Here is a 17,400-nt window from a genome sequence, read left to right on the forward strand (position 1 = left end):
GAAATTACTCCTGGAAATCAACTTTGAACGCGGCACTACCAAAACTTTTATAGCTCACAATTTTCTTTTTTTTTCGAAGAAAATGAGATATAGCAAACTTTCCCATAGAAGGCCATCTTATACTTGATCTCAATTATCTCAACTTCTCTAAGGGATATCAAAATGTGTCAACTGATAAAATGATGATGATATCATGACAAACATTATATCCGTCAAAACTTTCTTGATTTTTTAATAAAAACTGAGATAATTAAGCTCAAAATGCAAGTACAGGGTGGCCTTCTTTTAGAGTGGTCCCGGTAATTGAGCTCAGAACATATACTTAAGATGGCGTGCTATTAGACACCTAATTATTATACTTGACATTTGCTTTTGAAAATACTATTTATTTTCAGGAAATTCGGTAATGAAAATATCTCCGAATCAACAGTTTCCTAAAGAATGAACTTTTCAGAGCCAGTAGTGGCAACTAAAACTCAGATATAGTCTATTCTTACAGTAAACGAAACATTTGGATTTGGAATGAATCATCAACACCTTTTAGAAATTTATGGGACTTTCTGTCAAAATAATCGAGTTCGCTACAGTATTTTTTTTAATTCTCGGTTCATGTGCCTTACATCAGACAAAATAACATCAAGCGTTCCTTGAAATCTGGCCAAAGACAAAAGGCGTTCTCCATAAACATGTTTTGATAGTTTAAACCAACTGAGAACAAAAAATCGTTCAACGCATAAAAACACCGGGTGGTCCGAAACTCACGTGAGAATGTCTCATAATAGTGTTACAGTATGGTCGAAGTCTGCCGTGCTCATCGGACGGACAGCATGCTGGAGGGAACTGATATCGTCCTTTGTTCAAATGGTACCAGCCGGAACTGTTGAACTCTCCGATTTTGGAATCAACTCCGCAGCAAGATTTCTGAAAATTAGAATTTTCAGAGAAAGATTAGCGAAGCGGATAGAAATTGTATCTTCCCTTGAGTTGCGAATGTCTAGAACTTCTATGATTTTGTGATACTGGTTAATAACGGAACGATGCACTTATTCGAGATTTTCAGCGTGAATTTTGATTATTTGGATTGATCAACATCCGTTCAATCATCCAGAATTGTCCGTACCTCAATCATAATTTTGTCCCATGCAGTTTTCACCAACAGTCCGTCCTGTCCATCACTTGTGACTTTCATGTTATCCGTTCCATTGTACATTTTCAACGAAGAATGTAAAATATCTCGGAAGTCGTTTTCGAACTGCAAATAAACAACGCCAATAGATGTCAAAACAGGAAAAAGGTTTTTTGAGCTTTCAACTTACCATGTGACTGTGAAGGAAAGCGTAGATTGTGGCAGCGATTTGAATGGCAAGAATCAGCATTAGGCATGAAGAGTACTGGAAATAAAGAAATTGAACGATTAAAAAATGCTTATCTGATCTGATAGAAACCCACTTCGCACATTTACTTTGAGTTCAATCATCTCCCTTCCTTAGAGAGATATCAAAAATTTATCAACTGATAAATTATTTATCATAGTATTACTGATGTTTTTTCAATTGACAAAATTTTGATATCTTTCACAAGAATTGATATAAATTGACTCAAAGTTGATGGTTTGGGTGGACTTCTGTTGAATTAAATGCGGCATCATCTGTTCAACAGCATTGACAAGAACAGAGATATCTGGTTAACGGAGTTATTGTGTGGTTTTTTCTATCAAGTATTTGACAGTTATCGTATTTCCTCTAATTGAAGGGCTTCTATCTTTCAACCTGAGGGTTGGCTTCTATTAGAAGTTGGCTTTAAATAGAAGTGCGCTTTTATTAGAGGAAATACGGTATTTAAATTTGTTTGATAGTCTGGTACTCCAACTCACTAACTCTAGGGTCAATTGCCTCGAAGTTGTATTTTTGTTCTATTTAATATTTGAATTAACTCACACAGCATAACAGCGGTCTCCACTCTTTCGCTGCTCCACAACATCCTAAGAAAGCTACTATGATCACAATCAAACCACCACCAAAAAGAAGATATCCGAATTGACGAACTGCGGTCGGTTTTGTGGCCTCAAATTACATTACTAATGAAGATGATTATGCGATTTTCAAACCAAATCTCTCAACCCGGCATCTTGATCGTATCCTTGAACTTTAGCAGTGGCGAAAGCCAAATTGTCAATTGCATACTTGTCCAGGACCAGCCATGTTCCAATACCAAGACATATCAGACCGCAGAGCTGGAAAATAGTATCATTCTCAATAAAAAAATTGGTTTTGATCTTTTCATTCAGCCTATTAGATGCGAATTTCCGGTGGTCTCCCGAGAAACCTCAAAATATCTTCTCACTGGTAACAGTTGGCGAACCATTAGGCATTCTGTTGCCAAACATTGCGCCCCAATTTATCAAAATCACACGATTCCCCTCCCGTCACCATTCAGATCAAAAGACTCCGCCACTTACCAGAAACACTAAATTGAATATGAATAATGAGAATTTTAGTGCTCGTGCCGTACAACTCAATGGCATTCTGCGTGTGTTGTTTCCTGAAGTAAAGGAAGAAGATGAGAACATGAACAAGAAAACGAAAAAACGTCAATGACATGTGTTATAAAAAAAGAAAACGAAGTAAAATGAGAAGAAGAATCGAGACTGGTTCGAACAAAAAAGTGTGGGAGAGGAGAATTTGGGAACAGGTGTTCAGGGAAGATAGAAGGGACCAATTTGACTCGTGGTATAAGTGGTTCAGGTACTCTTTGGATAAAACTAAAAGTCAAATTTAAGATAAAACCGCATCTGGGACTGATTAATGACCAGCTTTGAAAAGAGACACATGTTGAATTGAGATGTGTGACTTGATGTACTTTTCGATATCAAAGAAAACGAAATAGCTGAAAATAAACCCATTAGAAAAATCGGATCGAGTTCAAATACTTGATTGAAATCAGCTGTCGGTTTGTCAAATACTAATGTGACGCGGGAAAAGTGATGCGCGCGCTCAAAAAGGATGGGCTCCAAGTGCAAATGAAATTGAAAACGACGGTCTGACTTACGCCGCCAGGTGAGGAAAACGAGGTGTTAGGTTTCATGCTGATCCACATTTATGGTCCGTTTTATAATGTGAGAATCGAGGAAAAAGAGCAAAAGTTCCAGCGAACAGGTAGAGTGGAGTAAGGGGATGGAATACGAGAATAGAGGTATTTACTAGTTTTTGCAAAAAGGATGTTTGAAATTGAATATGGAATATTGACGTAAAGTGGCGAACACGTGAGAGTTGACGAATTTTATTTTCTGTTCCAAACGTTGTAATCCAAAGGGAAACTAGTGACAATTTCCAATAGTTAGAAGCATCTAGCAGATATGCATGCATAACTATACGAACAAATTAGACGGACCATGCCTCAAAATCAAATTTTCTCCACAACAAGGAAAAAGAAAATAAGAACCAGAAAATGAGGGAGGAGCACCACCCCTCCCCTCTTGTTTCCGACGACACCAAGATTTCTCCACATTCCACGCTAAACTATGCGAAACGGATAACTGAGGGCGCAAAGGATGTGGGTTCGGAATTAGTGGTCCTCTCTATCTCGCTCTCTATATATCCTATATATCTCTTCTTCGAAAGAAGACACTGTGCACAGCGGAGAGATGGCACAACGAAATCATCGCCGAGTCAGAGAGTAACAACAGTTGTTAACTCGTTCTTGCCACTGGCAGAAGAAAAGAAAACGATGCAAAGATTGGGTGCGGGAAAAAGCGAGGAAGGAAAAATGAAAGGATAAGAAGGATGTGTTGGCAGAGATGGAGTAGATCCGAAGACATCAAAGATTTCGATCATTTACTAGATATTCATGATTGTCGTGGGTGTTGATGGCACTAGTGACAGGTGAAAAATTTACGCCTTGGTGGGAAAAATGAAACTTCACCGGAAAGATGTCTTAGGTGCGTTCTTTCAATGGGTTAAAATTTTAGATGAGAAACAAAATTCAACAAATATTGATAATAATAGTAAGAAGTTTATTGATATTTCCAAATATGTGAAACATTTTGTTGGCTGAGGCGAAAAATATTTGATAGTTTTCTGTACTCCAGTTGTCAACTTTGAGCTCAATTATCTCAATTTTTGTGAAAGATATCAGAAATTGGTCGACTGATAAAATGACGGTCGTATTATGATACAAAATTTATCAGTTGACGGAATGTAGATATCGTTCACAGGAAGTGAGATATTTGAGCTCAAAGTTTAAGGTTTGAAATTTCTCCAAAAAAAAGCACACAGTCCCGGAAAAGCTTACCGAAATTGATAATTTTGAGCTTGGTTATCTCGATTCGAATGAAATATATATTCGAAATCTGTTCACTAATGAAATATACGAGGTGTTATGACAAACATTTTAACAGTTGACAAATATTTGATATCTCTCATTGGAATCGAGAATATTAAGCTCAAAGTTAACAGTTTGGGTGGGATTCTATCAGAGGAAATACGATATTTTTTTATATCTTGTTATCAATAAAAAGCATGAGTCTCCTCGTCGTGGCCTCCGGTTAGAGGAACTACAGTAGACATCATCAGTTGGCTAATTTTAATTGAAAAGACAAAAAAAAACATGTGACTTTTTTATTCTTATTCTAATGCCCCTTTAAAATTCTTCTTGGAAAAAAATTGGCACATACTTTCCTCTCCTTCTGTTTTCCCAGTTTTCAAACTTCACATCACTCCACAACCAATTTGAAACGATCAATCAATCCCACGAATATTGTTGTGAGACTCCTGGTGTCGGTGCATTGACATGTCCTCTTTTCAAAAATCTTCAGTCTATCAAAGTGATTGGAGATTAGAAATTATCAAATGGCGTTAACACTTTATTCTCTCTTAAAATTGGTTTCGTTTTTTACAGATGACTGGGGTTTTCTGGACGAGTTTTGATTTACATAGAATATCACGAACCTTAACGGGGGTTGGAAGAAGCGGAATATAAACATGGAAATACAAAAAAAGTCAAAGCAAGAGATAAAAGAATACATTGAAAAAGAGAGAAAAGAAGTTTACTTGTTAGCCTCGGCAACAATTTGGAGGATACGGATGAAGAGGTTGAGAACATCCAAATAGAGAGCAACGCAGGCGCAGATGTAGTCTTCTGGGCTGAATTTATACATGATTTGGTCCAAATCAATGACAAGAAGAACACAGAAGAGACCGGCTCCAAAGACGTTGATCACAAAGTTCATGGCGGGTGACATGAAGAAGATCTGAAAGTTATATATTTTTCGTTATGCAATTAAATGTATTCTCTTGAAATGCATATTTCAGACTGGTAAAACTATCAGAGATCTGACAGGTTCATCATGTGACTTTTTTTTCCCTCAATTAGTGTTGAGTTGAAAAACTTTCAAATTAGTTTTTGGACCAAACAAAGTCAATTGTTCAGCTAACTTTAAACTTTACCCACTTTTTTCTCTAGAAATTTTTGTTGCTCGAATTGTTTCTTTTTGGAATGTTGTACTTATTTTCGAAACACATCTTTTTTCAATCTGTGAGAGATTGTTTTATAACCAAGTAATAAACTAGTTATTTTTGTATTTTTCATTAATCAAAATAAGTTTCAACAAATTTTTATGAATTACTTTGAACTAATTCTAGATTCCTTGGTAAAAATATAGTTGCTGGTATCTCTAGAATTGGTTTTCCATCAAAAAAATCGGTCTAAAAACCGCCAGAAGCGAAAACCGCCAGAATTATGTGTATTTTTGAAATGTTAAGGTTTTACCGCACCGTCTCGTATGCCAAAATAGCGGCTTCCAGATTCTCTAGTGCCAGTTTTTTTTTTCGAGTTGACAATAGAAAGGGAAAGGTTGCATACCTGGAAAATTCCTGCCCAGAGAAGAACCATCAAAAGCGATCCCATACATCCGTAGCCAACGGAGAAGTCGTGTTTATTCTGAAGAGTGTAGGCAAAGAGGGAGGCCACAACGATTCCAGTGATAACTGCGGCTTCGAGCACAACCTTGGCTTCGAAGAGGGTGACTGAAAAAAATTAGTTAGATTCTAGAGATTATGAACATTTCAAAACTGATTTTCAAATTTATAAAAGTTTTGATAGTGGAAGAAGATCCGATAGAATAGGTAAATTTTTGAAATTTGCGCACTAAAAAACTGAATGAAGCAATATTCCATACTTGTGGAAAAGATGGCCGGCCCGCGGGCCGGACCGGGCTGAGATTCTTTTGGAAGCGGGCCGGAAAAGTGAAGACATGGCCGGCCTGCTTTTCGAAAATGTTGAAATTTCAAAGCGAATCACCATTTTTCGAGATGCAGATTGTTCTTAATAAAAGGAAATCCACACTAAAAGCTGATTATGTTTAAAAAAAACTGTTTTGGGGTCGCAGTTAGCAAAAACATTTTCATCCTGGGCTACATGAACATTGATTTTTTCACAAAAAATTCAATCAAATTGAATTTTTCGAATGATTGTATGTATTTAAATTAATATTTTTCCGTTACAATTAGCTTGGCACATTGAAAAAGAAAATTTTTCGTTGAAAAAGAACATTTTTCGAAAATTCATGATTGGCGGGCCGGGCCGAGGGTTTCAAAGCCAGCGAGCCTGCGCGGCACGGCCATCCACATGTATGCAACATTTTACTCACCAACACATCCCATAGTGAGTGCCTGTACTGCTGTGAACGCGGCCAAGAGCACGTAATTGAGAGGGACCTCCCGAGCATAGACATGAAGAGCAATGATCAGCGCGATCGAGCCCATCAAATTTGGGAAGACGACCCATCCGCTGAAAATTGTGGTTTTTTAGTAGTTGTTTTTTTTGCAATTTTTGATTATTTATTCATGTTGTTTGGAAATTTGAAGAATGCCGCGATTTTTTTTTCAAATTTCAAAAAGTTTCGAGTGCACACATAAATTTTTCAGTGAATACAGGTGAATGATTTTCGTACAATTTTATCAGTTTTTTTTAGTAGTTTTCTCTTGCCTTGGACCACAAATTTCTTAGAATGTGTAATGTGAAAACGTGAGAAATGAGATGTTTTTAAAAATTCAATTTCTGAGATTCATACTTGAAAAACATGTTCACGCTCCGTTTCGTCAGTTTTTGGTACACAAATGGTTTCGCATTAGGAAGGTTCTCATTTCGCTCACGCTGTATATCAAGCGTATAGGATTATACTACTGTATTTTCTAGCATTGATAACAAATCTGTTTTTGTTAACTCGTTACAATAAGCTTACAATCAGGAAGATTCTGATTTGTACTAAAACAAAAATTCAAAGGTAGGGCAATATGATGTACACAACTTTTTATAGTATCACAACCAGAACCTATCATCATATTAGGTTGGCGGGAAAGTCTTTGTCACTCTGTTTGTTTAATCACTGTTCTCGTATATGGAGGCTGTGTATGATATCGACTCTAGTGAATAACAAGGTGATAAGAACCTTCCATATAAACAAGTCCCCATTTCCTTCCCTGCTCCTCATCTGTAATTGAAACGATATGTTTGTTCCCACTGCTATTCACATCAGACATGTTTTGATTTACCTCTTCCTATCTCACACCACGATGAAGGATTCGGAAACTTTCTTGAAGAATGTGTACAACACACATGCCCCTCACTACAATACTATTCGCAATTGGTTCCATCGTTTCGAAAAAGATGACTTCTCGCTCGATGAAAAGGATCGCTCTGGGAGACCCCGTGAGTTGGATTTGGACAAGCTGAAGCACGCATTGCAATCGGATCCATTTCAATCTAGCCGTGAACTAGCTGTCACATTCGGAGTTCACCATAGCACAGTCCTTGAAGGTTTGAAGTCTCTTGGAATGAGAAAACTTTTTGGTCGATTCATACGTCATCACCTGACTCAAGCCAACCTTGACCGCCGAGTCGACGATTCGATTACTCTTCTCACTCTCCACGCGGGCGATCGATGGCTGGACCGGCTAATAACCGGAGATGAGAAGTGGGTCTTCTACGATAATCACCACAGGAAATCCCAGTGGGTTGGAGAAGGAGAGAGCCCACAGGATGTCCCCAAACCCGACCTTCATCCGAAAAAAGTTATGCTCTCTGTGTGGTGGGGAGTGGACGGCCCCATCTACTGGGAACTTCTGCCCGAGGGCAAAACAATAACTGGAGACCTCTACACTACTCAACTACGAAACCTCAAGAAAGCAGTCGACCGTTCGGCCCTGAAAGACAAGAAAGTGTACTATCAACATGATAACGCTCGCCCACATGTTTCGAAACAAGTGAAGCAGGAGCTGATGGGATATGGATGGAATGTTCTCCCTCACCCCCCCGTATTCTCCTGATCTTGCTCCTTCCGACTATTGGTTATTTGGCGATATGACACGTGCCTTCGAAGGAAGAAGCTTCAATTCCCGTGGAGCGGTCGAAGCGGCACTCAAACAATACTTTGCCTCACGCCCGGCTGGATTCTACCGCAATGGAATCCATAAATTGAGGGAACGTTGGAGACATGTTGTTGATAATGATGGACAATATAATTAATTATTCGGTTATTTTTTCTTTGAGAAATAAACTATTGAAAAAGTGACAAAGACTTTCCCGCCAACCTAATAAATCACGAGACAACGAGCGTAAAATTTCGGCTAATGTAAGTATTAAAGTTACAACGATAAACAAAAAAAGTTCATTCAAAAACTTATTATTCGAAACTATTAATTTTCGACCGCCTAAAAGTTTACTGATGCCTGACTTCTGGCAATCGGCTTCAATGGCCCATCATGGGATTTGACACATCCTAAAATCCATTTTTCGTTCAAACAATTTCGAAATAACTTTAGAATGTGCTCACTGACTGCTTACCCTACTCGATACGATTATTTAAGTGGATAAACCTATCCAGAGAAAACATTACTTACTTTTTCCAGATAAAAAAATCTCTTACGATCTATGCTTCCATTTTCTTCTTTCTGTCTTAACTTCAAACCGCCAAGGACTCAAATACCTACTGAGAGTACGTGGAATGCGTCAATCGGGTAATCCTCATAGACTGCCCCCGTACGATTCCCACTTGGCATTAGCGTGACCTCCTAGCCAATAACATTGCCCTACTCTTCCTACAGCGCTTGCTCTTTAGTCTTTTTCAATTCTTCTTTCTTTTTTCAATTTTTTTTCTACTCCTACTACCTTCTGGCAAATTAATTCACAGGCGATTGGTGCCATATGTATGAAGAAATGGGACTCTTGAAAAAAGCTCGTGTGTGGGGGTGAGAGGGAAAAACCAAAGTGGTTGGGGCGGTGTCACCCTGAATGACTCCATACACTTTGTGTTCTTCTCCGTCCCTATATTTTATTCTTCCTTCATTTATTTCAACCAATTTCTCTTTTCTTTCCGCCACACTACTTCGCACAGCTTCTTTTTTGTTTACAATGAGAAAAAAAAGGTTCTCGAGAAAAGCATAGCTAAAGAACAACTAGAAAAACTTGAAATCCGATGAAAAGGTGTCGTCCTTTAATTGAGTTCTCCAACCCATTCGCATCTCAATCTATCCACTTGTTGTATGTCATTTTCTTTTTCTTTCCACCCCCTTAAACCTAATCAGATGAGGGTAAATACTTGGAAGGAGCAAACTTCTTCAATTTTCGAAACTTTCTGTGCTTGTCATTCTTTTTTCGTCAGATGCTCCTAATGTAACAACCCGGAAATTCCTTTTCTAAGGTTTCAAACTTCTTTCGCTTTGATTTTTCTACTTTTGAAACTTTGAGAATAATTAATTTGGACGTTAGATGTTTTACGTGATTTTTAGGGGTTTTCTCGAAGCTTTCGAAACGTGTTGTTTCAAAAACATCAACTGGTATTTTATCACATTCATTGATTCCTAGAAGCAAGTGGTCACTCTCACCGGATATCAATATCATCACCTTGAATAATTTATGATTGATTCAGTTATTTATCACATGTCTCCCATCTTTTCCCAGTCAAATTTCCGGTGAGAAATATGGAGTGTGAGAAGCGAAGAGAAGTTTATTGATACAAAATGTGGATGTGTGGTATCCTGGTGGCACGCAATCTACTTTTAGTTTTGCGCAGTAGTGGTGACCAAGCGACAAGGACTCTTTGAAATGTCTGTTATTCGCAACTTTTTTTTAAATCGTGACATTTTCTGATATACCGTTCTAACCGAAGTTTTGGTGTTATTGAATACATTCAGTTTGAAAAGTTTAAAATGTTTTAATCAAAATCAGATTATCTTTTTTTAAAGATTTATATCTTTTGGATTCATTTATCCTTTTCGGAAGATGGTTCTGAAAATGAGAACCGTGAAAATTTTTAAAAATTAAAACCGATGTCATATTATTTATAACTTTCAATTGTTGAACCCTGCAACTTTCAACTTTGAGCCAATTGATTTCAGTTAGTGTGAAATATTTGAAAAAATAAAACTCTAACAAATAACTTTTAACATTACAAATTATATTTCGCTAGTTGACCGTTTTTTTTAAAAATATTTTTCATAGAAATAAGATATATGGGCCCAAAGTTCACCGTTTGGGAGGGAAGCATCTATTAGATTGTTTACGGTAACTACATTAGGAATATTTTGAATAAAACAATTCTACTTTCCAGACACTAAAATTACTTTCGTTCAAACTTCGAGATATTTCATGAATTTTCCCAAAATAAGCATACCGTATTTGCCCCTCCGAAAAAAACCCACCTTAACCCTCAACATTGAGCTCATATATCTCACTTCCTGTTCAAGCTGCCTAAAACTTGTAAACTAACAAATTTTTCATCGTAATATTCTCAATATTTCATCAATTGACAGTATTCTGAGATTTGTCACAGAAATCGAGATGGTTGAACTCAAAGATGACGGTTTGGGTGGGCTTCTATTAAAGGAAATACGGTATCCATGACTTTTAAAATCACACTAATTTCGAAACTTTCAAGTACTTGTGAAAAACTTTCCTACCAGAACAGGGTGTGAAAATGAAATTAACAAAATTTTAACAATTTTAGAATATTCTGCAAAAGACGTTTTCAGAAAATCAAACTTAAACATTCCTATTTTTTGAATATTAAGCTTTTGGAAGTCAGAAATTAGGCCCACCTTTGATCACTAATATTCTACACAAACCAGAAGCTTTCTCGATCTAAATCCGTAGTCCATTGCGACTAGTATCGCCATAAAACTTCCTATTTTTTCAATCCTTACTCTTTGCACATTGCATATTCCGATTCCCACACACACACCTCCCAATAGTCCTTCGTTCAACGATGTTTTTGAAAGTGGGATAACGCTCTTTTTTCTATTCCGCTTCTTTTGTCTTCTTTTATCCTCTATCTAAAGCGTTCCTAACCCATTTCTCTTCAGCTCATCCTCGTTACCAAGTTTAACGTATTCAAGCCGCCACTAGTTCACCAATCGTTTTTCTTGGAGAAAAAAACAAAAAGAAAAAAAGCTACCCACTGAAAAAAGGGAAAGGCGGACCCGAAAGCTTAGTTTGAAAAAAAAAGAAAAAAGAGGAGGAGAAAACGACAAAAATGCGATCAGCAAAAGTTGGTGTAGCAAGGCAGTTGGAAACAAAAAAGCCGCAAACCGGCAGAAAAATATCAACCTCGTCACGTGGAACCATTCATTCTCAACAGAGTCAACCTGAAGATATCCAGATGAAGTATACAAGGTGAGGGCCGGAAGAATCATGATCGTTTAATTACTGTAGTTTTCCATTTCTGTCAGACTGTCTGACTCAGACATAAAATATGTTATGAGTATTAGTGATTTTCCTGAAGCAGTAAAACTAATTTGAGGTAAAGTATGAATGGTGCAGTTCCTAATCTTCGCAGAAAGCAAAAAAAAGAGGCTAAGGAACGTATTGAAAAATGACTTTTTGAAAAGGACTCAACAATGAGCACTTGAAAACCAACTGAGTTCTAGCTAAAAGGGCTCATGATAAAAGGACAAAAACTACTACAAACCTTTTTTGATGATCTAAACTACACGTAGTTCCAGTTTATTTTTTTCCATTTATAAGATTTTTCTTTTGGAAATAGGATTTCCAACATTAGTAAACAAATACAAACTTAATGAACTCCGTCAAAATTTACTGTAAAACCTATAAAAGAAAGATTTTAAGTTTGAGATGTGAAGTTTGAGCTGATTTTTCTCGATTCCTTTCGAAGTAATGAAAAAATTGTCAACTAACGATATGTTTATCAAAATAGCTACGGAATAGATTATTCCAGTTGTCACATTTTTCATGTTGCACAGGATCCAAGAAATTAGCTAAAACTTGACAGTATGGGGGCAATTCTGTCATTCTGCTGACAATAAATTGTCCAGTGATAATGATCATCATCGCAAAGAAGTCCACGCAACCATATATTTTCCTTAGTACATGACCTTCTAAACGCACCAATTACTCATTTTACCATTACAGAAAAGAACTGAAAGAGTACCGTCAGTTGTTCAACATGTTTGACACTGATGGCTCCGGCGCTATTGGCAATGAGGAACTGAAACAGGCGATGATCAGCATTGGACTCCATGCCAACAAGGCCGAAATTGACAACGTCATCAAAGAGGTAAGCTCCTACCCGTCGCTAAAGACGTCGTCACATTTGTCGTAGGTTTCCCATGGTCACCGAGACCTTTTTCGATTTTTTTACACATTTCTATATTTCGCTCCTAACCACCGCAGTCTTCCCGCTCATTCTTTTCATTCAACACATAGCTCTTTGCGCTCGTTTCTGTTGAATCCTACAAACTGTGCTTCCTGTCGGAAATCCGCTGATATTGTAGGCGAAGAAATAGTGATACGAGTGCAGCTATACTAAATACAAAAGCTTCCAAAGTCGTTCTTATCAGTCCCGCTCCCATTCACTGACACCCAGCTCTAGGCTATTCCGTTCTTATTCATTCACCGAAATATGGGATGTTGCTGGTCTACAGTCCGTAGATTTTTTGGTCGATCGGCACCGGTCAGTCGACGCTTTTCTATGAGCTCGTGGTCCAGTAGCTCATTGGCGGAGATTTACAAGAAAAGATACAGTTTCTCGTATAACAAACAATATGATCAGGTCGACGCTGATGGAAATGGAGAAATTGACTTCGAGGAGTTCTGTGCCTGCATGAAGAAGTCGCAGAACATTGTCAAATCGACCAACGAGGAGCTTATCCGCGAGTGCTTCGAAATCTTTGACCAAGACCGTAATGGAATCATCACAGAAAACGAGTTCAAGGTGAGAATTGGGAAATGAGGACCTTGACCACATGCTAATTTTACAGTACATCGCCAAGGAGTTCGGAGACTACGATGACGAGCTGGCTGAGAAAGTATTCCGTGAATTGGATGTCTCGTCCAACGGCCACTTGTCTGCTGATCAGGTTGGTTTTTTTTTCTGTTTACATCAACATTCAGGAATTTCAATCCTATGAAAATAAACATTTCCGCACATGTCAACTTTTTTAGTTTGCCACCATCGTCGAAGACTACTTGCTCAGCGACCCCGTCAAATACGAGACCGATGGCGGAGACTCAGATGTCGAGAGATACGAAGATCGTCGTGATGACCGTGCCAGCCCGATGCCAAATCACTTGCCAACCGTTCAGGAATGATTTTTCTATCATTGATCCCATTGGCCTTATTCCAAGCTCCATTTTCCCTATTTGATTGTACTAATCTCCTTTTTGTACATACATATTTATCTGATACCTGAATTTTAACACAACAAAAAAAAACTCACTGATTTTGAAGAAAAGTCTTGGAATTTGGAATATGGTAAATGGCAACACAGATTCCGATGGTGAAGAGGAGTTGGAATCCGACGATACCGAGCACTTTTCGGAGGAAGGCTGAAAAAATAGATAATATTGAAGTTGTTAACATTAAAGTATTTGTTCAGGAGCAAGCGAGGTTGTAAACTTCGAAAATCTTTTTTCTTTGCATGACACAGCTGGTATTTGGAAAAAAAATCAAACTTGTCATGGACACAGCCGGGCTAGGCCAGGACGAATATTAAAGATTTCTGGCTCTGCCTAATTTTCGAAATATTAAAAACTGTGAAGCTATTATTCTTGTTCGGCATCGGAGCGTCTTTGAATCAATCTTTGACCATAAGGTTCATCGGAGCTGGACAAGAATGATAGCGGAAAAGTCGAGTATCGTTCCCAATGGTTCGAAAGCGAAAATTCGACAAACCATTGGAACAAAGTTTTTCAATAAGCAGTTCGCTGGCCTAGCCGAGCTGGGCTACCTGGTCTGCTCGGGATTTGACAAGTGAACCCTTGACATAGCTGAAGCGCACACCGCAATCGGGAAGCTCAATCAGTCTCTGTTTGGTGTCATTGATTAGTTAATTAAGTTACAATGCAGAACTGGTCAAATTACCTGAGGTAGAATATCAGAGCCACATGAAAATTCTGACCATGTCTATTAGGTTGGCGGGAAAGTCTTTGTCACTCTGTTTGTTTAATCACTGTTCTCGTATATGGAGGCTGTGTATGATATCGACTCTAGTGAATAACAAGGTGATAAGAACCTTCCATATAAACAAGTCCCCATTTCCTTCCCTGCTCCTTATCTGTAATTGAAACGATATGTTTGTTCCCACTGCTATTCACATCAGACATGTTTTGATTTACCTCTTCCTATCTCACACCACGATGAAGGATTCGGAAACTTTCTTGAAGAATGTGTACAACACACATGCCCCTCACTACAATACTATTCGCAATTGGTTCCATCGTTTCGAAAAAGATGACTTCTCGCTCGATGAAAAGGATCGCTCTGGGAGACCCCGTGAGTTGGATTTGGACAAGCTGAAGCACGCATTGCAATCGGATCCATTTCAATCTAGCCGTGAACTAGCTGTCACATTCGGAGTTCACCATAGCACAGTCCTTGAAGGTTTGAAGTCTCTTGGAATGAGAAAACTTTTTGGTCGATTCATACGTCATCACCTGACTCAAGCCAACCTTGACCGCCGAGTCGACGATTCGATTACTCTTCTCACTCTCCACGCGGGCGATCGATGGCTGGACCGGCTAATAACCGGAGATGAGAAGTGGGTCTTCTACGATAATCACCACAGGAAATCCCAGTGGGTTGGAGAAGGAGAGAGCCCACAGGATGTCCCCAAACCCGACCTTCATCCGAAAAAAGTTATGCTCTCTGTGTGGTGGGGAGTGGACGGCCCCATCTACTGGGAACTTCTGCCCGAGGGCAAAACAATAACTGGAGACCTCTACACTACTCAACTACGAAACCTCAAGAAAGCAGTCGACCGTTCGGCCCTGAAAGACAAGAAAGTGTACTATCAACATGATAACGCTCGCCCACATGTTTCGAAACAAGTGAAGCAGGAGCTGATGGGATATGGATGGAATGTTCTCCCTCACCCCCCGTATTCTCCTGATCTTGCTCCTTCCGACTATTGGTTATTTGGCGATATGACACGTGCCTTCGAAGGAAGAAGCTTCAATTCCCGTGGAGCGGTCGAAGCGGCACTCAAACAATACTTTGCCTCACGCCCGGCTGGATTCTACCGCAATGGAATCCATAAATTGAGGGAACGTTGGAGACATGTTGTTGATAATGATGGACAATATAATTAATTATTCGGTTATTTTTTCTTTGAGAAATAAACTATTGAAAAAGTGACAAAGACTTTCCCGCCAACCTAATACATAGCACCTGCTATACATTTTTCAACCATAACAGCGTTCACTGTTTTAATACTCATGGATATCGGATTCCTTCTCCGGGACCATAACCCTATTCATGTTTGCTCCTCTCACTGTTTCCAGGACGTCTTTACAACACTCACCAATGCGAATCATACGATTGGCTTGACCAACACATCCAGGAAGAATTCCATCGGAAGCCTCGAGAAGTCCAGCTTCGGCGTGCGACGAGTTGGTCAAGTTGGATGGCCACATTTGAGGATTTCTGGAAACAAAATTCGTTTTTCTAATAAAAAATTCTAGCTGTAGAGTTTGCCAGTCTGCTGGTGAATTTTCTGAGAACTGAATTCTCACCTCTTGACGTGCACCTCATCCTCATAGTCGCTATCGTCATGGTCTTCAAGTAAGTTGACCTGGAAAATAAAAATTCTATAAGACAGTCTGAACACTTTGAAACAATTTTCAAAAAAGAATGGATGATGGTTTTTCATCTCGTTGGGACTGAATACAAGACTTTAACGCGAGTTGCTTTTTTTCTGATTTTCGGAGCATTTTTCTGGCATAAACCAAAAAATGTAACTGTTCAAGGACTGAATCCGCTGCTGTCGAATCTTCCAAGTTTGCTTTTGTTATACATTTCATTTTAATGCGAAACAACGGTTAATTAGAAACTAAAAAATCACATGTATACGTATTTTATCGATTTTCTCGGAATTATTGGAATTTTGAGTGCTATTCGATCATTTAAACATTAAAAAAAAGTTTTATCAATCAAAAACTTTTACTTACCCTCTCAGGCTCAGAAGGTGGTTGCTAGTAGCCGCCATTGATCGAGTTGGTTGGTAAACTGCAAAATATGAAATAATATGTGACGAAATCGGCGAAAACAATTTATAGAAATAAATGACAGCAAAGAACCAAAGACTGAACGAACAGAGAAAAAATAATCGATACACTGGCGGTGTGAGACACAAAAAATTGGCTAGTAAACGAACGATTTGGTAAAACAATCATATAAAGGAGAAAAACGAGAAAAACGAAGGAAACGTTGTGACGTGGGGGCAGCGAGTAGAAGAACAAACGAGGAAATAGGGTGAATAAAGAAGAGACGCAGACACAACTCACGTCACATTGCCCCTGCCTCTCGAGCGCGCACTAGCGGGGCCTCTCTAAGACAGAATTATTGATGTTCCATGAGATAATAATGAGGACCACTGGTTGAGTAGAGAAAACAACTAATTTATCTTTTCCTTTCTTGGATTTCCGAACGAAATTAATCAGTGAAAACGGGAAAATGGCAGTTCTAACTCTAGAAAAATCATTTTCGCTCACAGGAAAATGACTCAAAGTTATTGTCTATTCAATAAAACGTTTATCNGATCTGCCCCTTTTTGTAACCTTCTGAACGTATTCCGATTCCTCCATCTGTTTTTCCTCATGCTTTGCCACTGTTTCCGCAATTTCGTCCGCCTTTGTACAGAGAGCATGAAACATTTTCTTGAAGTCTTCGTCACTGATATCATTTTCGGGATCGTGCTTCAAACGAGGCAGCAACGTATTGAATGATTCCAATTTTTGNTGAGATACGGTAGAAAGTGTTTTCCGGCTCGAAGCTTCAGTTCTCTTGGATGTTTTCTTGAATTTCTTAACGTCTGGTTCTTCTTCTTCTTGATCGGATTCTTCCAGTATCTTATTTTTTCATTCCTCAAGTTTCTTGGACTTTCTCTGAAG

At 38.6% G+C, this 17,400-nt stretch overlaps 5 protein-coding genes across 5 annotated transcripts in view; 1 reads left to right on the forward strand and 4 right to left on the reverse strand.

The window, feature by feature from the left end:
* Positions 1-2,902, reverse strand: part of Cbr-tsp-11 — a gene marked incomplete at both ends in the record, with an annotated part of 4,185 nt that extends 1,283 nt beyond the window's left edge. The window contains 7 exons of the mRNA XM_045240155.1: positions 763-921; positions 1,121-1,252; positions 1,317-1,391; positions 1,938-2,063; positions 2,108-2,233; positions 2,459-2,541; positions 2,899-2,902. Coding sequence (XP_045091491.1) covers positions 763-921; positions 1,121-1,252; positions 1,317-1,391; positions 1,938-2,063; positions 2,108-2,233; positions 2,459-2,541; positions 2,899-2,902 — 705 coding nt within the window. The remainder of the gene's footprint in view (positions 1-762; positions 922-1,120; positions 1,253-1,316; positions 1,392-1,937; positions 2,064-2,107; positions 2,234-2,458; positions 2,542-2,898) is intronic.
* Positions 2,903-5,044: 2,142 nt separating this feature from the next.
* On the reverse strand, positions 5,045-11,687 carry Cbr-tmbi-4 (the record flags this gene model as incomplete). The annotated part of the gene is made up of 4 exons (XM_045240156.1): positions 5,045-5,248; positions 5,860-6,023; positions 6,647-6,786; positions 11,602-11,687. 4 exons carry the CDS (start codon positions 11,685-11,687, stop codon positions 5,045-5,047), a joined length of 594 nt encoding a protein of 197 aa, XP_045091492.1.
* A 770-nt stretch (positions 11,688-12,457) lies between these two features.
* On the forward strand, positions 12,458-13,602 carry CBG00175 (the record flags this gene model as incomplete). Its single annotated transcript, XM_002645228.2, has 4 exons — positions 12,458-12,568; positions 13,064-13,225; positions 13,272-13,370; positions 13,456-13,602. 4 exons carry the CDS (start codon positions 12,458-12,460, stop codon positions 13,600-13,602), a joined length of 519 nt encoding a protein of 172 aa, XP_002645274.2.
* A 124-nt stretch (positions 13,603-13,726) lies between these two features.
* Positions 13,727-16,496, reverse strand: CBG00177 (the record flags this gene model as incomplete). The annotated part of the gene is made up of 4 exons (XM_045240157.1): positions 13,727-13,839; positions 15,813-15,934; positions 16,024-16,082; positions 16,494-16,496. The coding sequence occupies 4 exons, from the start codon at positions 16,494-16,496 to the stop codon at positions 13,727-13,729; spliced, it is 297 nt and encodes a 98-aa protein (XP_045091493.1).
* A 529-nt stretch (positions 16,497-17,025) lies between these two features.
* CBG27904 lies at positions 17,026-17,163 on the reverse strand (the record flags this gene model as incomplete). The annotated part of the gene is made up of 1 exon (XM_045240158.1): positions 17,026-17,163. One exon carries the CDS (start codon positions 17,161-17,163, stop codon positions 17,026-17,028), a length of 138 nt encoding a protein of 45 aa, XP_045097902.1.
* Between the last annotated feature and the right edge of the window lie 237 nt (positions 17,164-17,400).

This window comes from Caenorhabditis briggsae (assembly GCF_000004555.2).
Source record: "Caenorhabditis briggsae complete genome, chrX, whole genome shotgun sequence".
Lineage (NCBI taxonomy): Eukaryota > Metazoa > Nematoda > Chromadorea > Rhabditida > Rhabditidae > Caenorhabditis > Caenorhabditis briggsae.